General features: G+C 42.9%; 1 protein-coding gene across 4 annotated transcripts in view; it reads right to left on the bottom strand.

Annotated features, from left to right (window-relative positions):
- Positions 1-8112, bottom strand: part of DLGAP1 (DLG associated protein 1) — a 145367-nt gene that overhangs the window by 96791 nt on the left and 40464 nt on the right. For all 4 annotated transcript variants that reach the window (XM_009284111.1, XM_009284112.2, XM_009284113.1 and 1 more), the window contains exon 3: positions 455-632. In XM_009284111.1, coding sequence (XP_009282386.1) covers positions 455-632 — 178 coding nt within the window. The remainder of the gene's footprint in view (positions 1-454; positions 633-8112) is intronic.

The following is an 8112-nucleotide window of genomic DNA, read 5'->3' as shown; positions in this document are numbered from 1 at the left end:
AATATTGTGAAATACAAATTACTATGGAATTAATTTACTTTAGCATCTCAGTCAGCATGTGAACGTGTGGTTTTTTTTTTTGGAGGCATTTCAGAAAATTTGATTTCAGTTACTAAGCACAAGATCCTTAAGAGAACTCTGTTTAAAGACACTGTTGATGAGCACCTGCTTTTGGAAAAGAAAAAAAAAAAATTAGACTGCTCCTTCCAATGAATTGCATGTTGTGCCACTCATGCATTTGCAAAGGGCAGGTTATGGCATTATCAAATGTTACTCTCTCAAAAACAAGACTGTGTGAAAACATTTCTGTTTTCTTAAAAACGTTTTGAAAATGTGTGGCATGCAACAGACTGATTCCACTTAAAGCAAAATCAAGTTTCTTCTATTGCAAGGGCTCAGCCGGCGTCCAGCATGGTGGATGCCCTCCGGGCTGCTGCGGGTGCGTGTCACCCACCTGACTGATGGTGCTCATGGCTCTCATGTAGCTCTCATTGCGGGAGCGGAACTTGGGGGACGTCAGCAGCCCTGCGGGGTCCAGGCTGTCCAGGCTCCTGTTGATAGAGACTTCGCTCACTGCCCTCAGGTAACTGTGGCTCCGGATCTGAAGCTTTGGCGAGTGTTCGCTGGATATCCTGGGAGGTTTGGGAAAAAAGAAAAAAAGAAAAAAAAAGAAAATAAATATTTCACCATCTAAATGGCCTCACCAGGAGTTGGGTAAAGAAAGGAGAGGCCCAATAGTAAGATTGGCTGCATGATCCTAAACACATCAGCTGAACATCCACTTCCTGAAATGCAGTTTGTAGGAACTGTGAGGGCTCTATTCCTCTAAAGGGTTGTTCCTCTCTGAAAACCTGGTGCTGATCAGACCTGCTGGCACTGTGACTCTGACACCTGCATATGTACCCGTGTAATGGGTCTGCTTCTCATGGAGCTTTCAAGGGTGTAGGGGCAAATAGCGTAGGCAGATCATACACAACATGCAAATGCACTCATAGTACATCTTAAGCTGGGAAATCGTTCCAAGAACTTGGGGCACCTGGTAAAGTTTGATGTGCTTTAAATTTTATTTTATTCCTGGCTTAAGCTGAAAGTTGAGAAAATGTAGGCTAGGGAAGTAGCTTTACGTGACGATGTCAAATTAGAAGTTTAAAAGTCATAGTCTGAAGTCATAACGTTCCCCAGCTTTCCAATACCAGTGACAGATGAGATGCACAAGTAGTCAGAAACGAACAAAAAAACCCTCATGGGTAATGTGCACAAACTGCAGTTCTCCTGCCGTATGTGCTTAGAGTCAACTAGCAAAGGTTATAATGTGTAGCTACAATCCTCCACCTGCGAAACATTTTATCCTCTGAAAATGCTGGCTAAGTGCTGTCTTCACAATCTGAGGTATCCTATAAAGATGTGAGTCACAGAAAGTGATCCAGATCATGCCTCTTGTGCAATACAATTAATTTGGGGGATATTTCTTTTAAAATAATTAATCAATGGATAAAGTATTGAAAGGGTGATTCTTCAGTATTTTTATTGGAATATCTTTAATATTCTCCAAGTAGTACGAAGTAAACAAATTAAAATATTAACTAAATTTTCCATTTTAAAATGTAAATCTCACACGGATGTTTGCAGGTATATGAAAGAAAAATCTGTAACCTAATATCAGGCTTAATCTTGGTCCCCTAGTCTTTAGAAATACATACACAGCTGACCTGAAAGAAGAGAATCCATTTTATGTCTAATTCCTCGAGCATTTGCAGATATTTTGTATTCAAGTAGCTAACGATGGTAATTAGTATGAGCAATTTCCCAGTGGCATGCACAATTCTGGTAATTGTCAACGTATTTTAGGAGGACAATTCCGTTGTGTAATCGCACACCTAAGTAGTTCAGAAACTGGGTCTGTTTCTGAATGGTACAATACCGTAATGAAATCTAGGTCACCTCTAAACCACTGTATTCTCTGGCTGCTAATTACCTGACTAATAAATATATGTAAACTTATGCTAATTACTCAATATTCCTGTCACAAGATGAAGATAAAGCCTTTGCTTGCCGTTTTCACTGTACGTATAGTGCAACACTCACAGCAGCCATATTCATACGCTCTGACTCCTTACGCCATTTGATTCCACATGACAAAAGTAGAAAGTTTTTTAGACATCATAATTAGTGGTGTTCCAAACTCAAAAGAAGGAAGAGAAAATGATGAAAAAGTGACCGTTACTAGCGCTTAGCTACAACATTTTGATAACTAACACTAACCATGGAACTCTTGGGAAAAAAATTCTTGTCTGTTATTTGATAAAAAATAAAGAAATAAAAACCTAAAAAAGATAAAATAGAATGAATAATTCAACGGACAATTTATCAGATGCATGCGAGCCACTTCACCACCCTGCAGATCTGTAAACTGATGAGCATTGCCTGAAATTTCTTAAATTAATTCAAAATGTATTTTATGAATATGTTGTGAACAATTTGCTGCCGATATGTGACATGCAAAACTCAAATATGCTTGATTAGCTGCCAGATAGTCAAACACGTCACCTGGGGCTGTCGCTGTTCACTGATTAGCTGAGCTCACAAGAAGACTGCAGCACATCACCAAATTCAGTGCACAGATATTGCCAGACAGAAATTTGCAAGTGCTGAGGCAGGTGCCCTTTAAAGATTGGAACCAGTATGACAAGATGCAGGTACCCATAGCAGCAAGATTTTGCTGTGGCAGCCAGAGTACAGATCAGATGCTCCAGGTGTCATGGACAGCCACCACAAAAGGTATAGAAATTAATTTTCTGTATGCATGAGTGTTGCATAACAACGTTTTCCCAACTCTGCTTGAAACAAGGGCATCCATCCGTGAGAGTAAATGTTTCCCTGTTGTTTCAGATGTGGGTGGTCAGCACAGCTGCCTTCCTTTTCTGACTAGCTTTGCTCCTGACTATACGACTGGCCAGTTTGGCACATATCTAGAACCGTATTTTACAGGTGGCCACTTATCTTAGCCTGCACATACCTCCCATCTGTTGAATAAAAGAGACTAGGATATTGGCAGCTGTTGGAGGAGGTGGCCCCTTGCTTGCTGATTGCTACAATCACTGTTTCACTCGACGTAGTGATGGAGGAAAAAAAAAGGATTTAAAGCATAGACAAAGAAACATCACAAGGTTTGCATTTATAATGATTACTACTGCTTTTACAGCTGTGTAATAAATTGTCACTATATTCTACAGCACACTTTAATGAACAGCTGAAATGCCACTGGAAATTTTGAAAACATTCCATTTAGGAATAAATCTGGCTATGTATGACAGGGGAATATCTGAATGTCTAATTTATTTTCTCAGAGTTACTATTACCAGTAACCTGTAAATGAAAATATTCTTTTCTTCCTTAAGGGTTCAACTCCATCTTCTATTTATCCTGCATTACCTGAACTTCTGTTTGTGCCATCATAATTTCCACAACTAAGTATGACAGATAAGGGACTGAGATTTTGGGACAGCTCTTTGGCCAATAAAAAATGGCCTGTTAGCTCCACTCACTGCATTGGATGTATTAATTGGCAGAAGGAGGATATGAATCATTAAAGATCTTGAATGAGCTCCTCAAGCATGCCACATCATTTCTGTGCTGCAGTGCCTGCCGGTGACATGGGACAAGCGCTGAAGGGTAGTCCTGAACTCAGTGCCAGAGCCCTTTCAGAGGGGCTTATACACAGCTCATCCTTACTGCTATGGTAAAAGAGAGATGTCGCCTGGGAGGCTTCTAGTCCCTTGTGGATACACAATGGGATGATCTTGGTTGAAGCAGCATTCAGGGACCCTGCAGCGGGCATGGGGAGCCAGGCGTGCTTTGGGGCTGGGCTACCCCTAAGGCAACATGCTGCGTTCACAGGTGGCAGGTCCCCAAACTGGCTGCACCGTCCTTTTCCCCCATATTGCTGCCCTTGCCCCAGGCCTCACCCCAGAGGATGGGAGCACAGCTACAACAGCAACATGTCGATAGCGCATGGGGCGGGAGGAGTAGCACTGCTAGACGTGCTTCCCAAGAACCACAGCAAGAGACACCAGGAGAAGATGAGGGCTTTGGGTTTCTGCCACTCTGCTGGCTGCCGTTGCGGGTGTCCCAAGGGGATCGACCAGAAAAGGAGCCAGCCCTGTGCTGAGGTATGTGGAAACAGAGTCTGCCAGCTCCCGGTGGAGAAATAAAGCTCCCCTGGGTAAAGGAAGGCAAGTGCCTCTGATCCAAGCTGTGCCTCAGGGAAGATTTAGGTACCCTGCCTGTGAGGGCAAAACGCTGCTGAAAGCCCGTGAGAGGTTCTGAGAGGCAGGAGGGCGTTCATTTAAGCAGAAAACGCATTTTAGCGAAGTATCTAAAACAGAAGATCGTGTAGGAGTGTAAAGGAAATCTTTAAGCTACCTTTGCATACCACCTTTTGGTTTCTGCTCTGTACATTTCAGACATACCAAGGCTGATTCTCCTGTTTTCATTCAAATACAGAAATGAAAAGATTTAAAACGCGCACACCTAATCACCCCTACCACTGTTGCAACATGGTTGTTAATAAATACTTCTAACCAACTGTTACAGATGTGTTTGTATTTACACAGTCTTAGTTCAGATGGAAACACATTTTGGTCCCTAATTTGCTTAATCAGCATAGGTAAGCATGGGAGGAGCTAGGCTTAGCTGATTTACTCTGGTTTGTACAGGGAAATCTGAGACAGAGGCAGGAAATAGTCTTAGCCTAGTGCCCCACTTAGATGATGGTCCAGGAGGAATGAAGGGGGAAGGAAAGCTATACACTATCTTTACATACTGCCTTGTCATTTCTGACTTGTATACGCTGGCCATAATTTAGTTCACTCAAATATGTATTAAAGGGTTTAAAACACAGTCTTAGCAGATCAAAAGTCAAATAGCTTTGAATATATTCCTGGAAGAGTTCCTTTCCCTTCAAAATGGCTTTCAAATGCCAAAGAGAAGGTAGACAACAGGAATTTACAAGAACAGGCAAGTTTAGTTTCAAATACTTCCTTCAAATTTAGGAAAGCACAATGTACTCTGTCGTATATGTGGTCTTTATGAAAAACACTTTCATTCATTACATTTCATTTCTGAATGAAAAAAAGGAGAGACAAGACTGACTATGGCTGCTTTCTTTCCCCTTTAGGCCAGACACAATATAAAAAAGTGTTACAGTGAAAAATATTCCTAAGACTGTATTATCTTCTGCAAGTTCAGCATTCAGATTCATAGCACAAAGAGCAGTGTTGTGCCAGATGGGTACTGTGCTATGCCAACAGAAAATGACAGTGCAGAATAAAGTGAAAGTCCAGAAACATGTCCTGAATGCTTCTGTAAGCCAGAAGAGGAGTGTGCTAAAATTTGCCTTCAAACAAACAGAAAGCCCCCAACAACACACCACACACAACCCAAAACCAAGAAAAAATTAACCTCAAAACCACCACTATTGCTAAATATCCCAGCTCTCATTTTTGTAGCCTACAACGGACAGCTTAGTTCCCCAGGGCTTAGTTATCCTAGGCTGAATGCCCCACCTCTGGTGTGGCTGATGGGCACATCCAATGTACCTTTCTGTGCTTAATTTTATTTGCACTTTAGTGTTGCTAGATGGTAGAATAATCCAGTGCAGTCTGACACAATGCAAACACTGAAAGACATCAGGGAGGAACATGTACAGAACGAAGTAATTCAAGTGCATCTGTCTGATCCCAGTCATGAAACGGGTCACCAGGCTGGGGTAATTCGATCATGTTGGCACCTATGTTCTGCTGCTTTTTCAGTGCAGCGAACACAAATCTGTCATGCTACCGATGGAGACAAGGGCAGCACATAAACCGTTTTGAGCATTCCTCCCCCTCACCAGGGATTTTTCCGGGTTTCGAAGATCTCCTTTTCTGTTTTTGTTTATAATCAAGTGAACCTCCTCATGGGGATTTCCTACCTTGAAGCTAAAAAAAAATAATAAAACCTCTCTTCAAGTCCTTAGTGTATTGCTAAAAAGCCAAGTGTGAGAAAGAAAACTCTAAAACTTGGAGACAACAGAAAAAGCTCATCTGCTGAAGAACAATTCAATGTTATCAGCACAAAATTGGCATCTGCTTCCTTTTGCACTATAAAAGATTCCACTGATCAGACTACAAATCGTCCTCACTGCATGGACCAGCCAACACATATCACAAAGCCGCGTGGGACATGCCAGTGTCACAGAGCTTGTCACAGGGTGAGAAGAGGCAGAAATTGCGGTATGGTGTATTTGTCTCTGCCTGATTTTACAGATTCTGGTAGGGCTGCAGAGGAAAGCTCTTAAAAAAAAATAAATCCAGAAGTCCACACAGTTTGGTGTCGCGCAGCTCTCTAACGTGTCTATCTCCAGCTGTTGTGGGTTTTTTGAGTAAGCACATGGTGTCCTGCCAGAGAGCTCCTGTTTGTTTGATAGAGGGCAGCAGGAACTGGATCAGCATTTTTTAGTAGCAAATGTACTAAAAAGCCCAGTCCCTTTTAAAAGTCTCCATGTCTGGCTACTGCCAGCTTCAGAATCAGCCACGAAACCATTTCTTTGTGATTTTATTACAAACCTGCTTCCCTCTCAAAGGACATGGAATCGTTGCGTGGTTTTATTTCTTTTTGGGGTGTGGGGGTGCTGAGGTTGTATGATCATGTTTCAAGAGCATCTTTAGCCCTTAGTAAGTGTTAAAATGTTAGCAAACAAAGCTGACTACTGCATAAAAATTCACATGTACACTAAACCAAAGCTTCCCCTTTATTTCAAAGATCCTCTCAGGTGCTGTGTAAAATAAAAAAAAAAAAAGCTGATGAATGGAAGGAACCTTTCCTTTGCAATTGACATGCTGTATCTTCTCCCTGCTTTCTAGACACGGCGAAAGAACAGAGCACAGCACCGAAGAGGCACATAATGCCATATGCAATTGAGTTGGTAAGAGAAGCAGATGGAAGATGATGCAGACAGACATTATACAATTCTCTTTAATCAGAAATCTGGTCTAGAGGCTGGTGCTGATTCCCATGTGGGGGTGTGTGTGGGGGGAATAGTTGTGAGCGCTCTTCTGTTCCACCCTGGAGAGTGAAAAGAGATGCTGAAGCGTAGAAACAGTTCAACCCAGATAAACCAGCTCAACCCAGTAATGCCAGGGTAAGCCATTTCTGTACAACAACACACAATTTTGTTTACACTAGAAAAGAAATGCATCCTCTCTTGTCACACCTAGCAGGGTAAGATGTAACATCGTTGATAGCGCCCAGCTTGAGAAGAGTAGCTTTCCTCTCAGAAGACCCTCCAAGGAAAGTTGTGGGCCTTCATGTCCCCTATTGCCAATCTTACTGAATACATGCTTAAAAGGGTTTTTGGAGATTCTTGCTTGAGAAAAAGATGTCTGAACCTAGACCAAACATGTGACACAAGGCTCTTGCCTTTTTCAGCACAAGCCTCCTTTGGGCTGGCACTAATGATCCCAGGAACAAGTGCTGCTCACCAACAGACAGATAAAGTTATCTAAGCTGGAAAAGTTCTTGCCTTGTATCACGTATAGCACTAAGAACAAACACTGCTGGAGGGCCTGAGTAGGTCAGCCATGCCTGCAGCCCTGCCTGGAGCCCTTTGGCCCATGTTGGGGTGAGGATGAATCCTGTGGTGCTCTCCCTATTAAAACCCTCCACCACTGCTTTGATGAACTCTCTCTTTGCCGGCACAAATGTCAAACCCTCCTTCCTGCAGAAGGCGCTCCTTCAGCTCCCCTCGGCGAGGCCAGGCTCACTCACCTGATCCCACATCATGTTACGCTCTTGGTTACTTCAGTGGTTAGCAACCTGCTACCCCACGTAGACACACACAAGTCTATGGGGCCAGATGGGATCCACCCAAGGGTACTGAGGGAGCTGGCAGAAGTGCTCACCAAACCATCCACCATTTTTTATCAGCAGTCCTGGTTAACCGGGGAGGTCCCAGTTGACTGGAGGTTAGCAAATGTGATGCCCATCTACAAGAAGGGCCGGAAGGAGGATCTGGGGAACTACAGGCCTGTCAGTCTGACCTTGGTGCTGGGGAAGGTTATGGAGCAGATCATC

The sequence above is a fragment of the Aptenodytes forsteri genome, unplaced genomic scaffold (assembly GCF_000699145.1).
Source record: "Aptenodytes forsteri isolate BGI_AS27 unplaced genomic scaffold, ASM69914v1 Scaffold229, whole genome shotgun sequence".
NCBI lineage: Eukaryota > Metazoa > Chordata > Aves > Sphenisciformes > Spheniscidae > Aptenodytes > Aptenodytes forsteri.
This window is presented reverse-complemented; position numbering and strand designations above follow the sequence as displayed.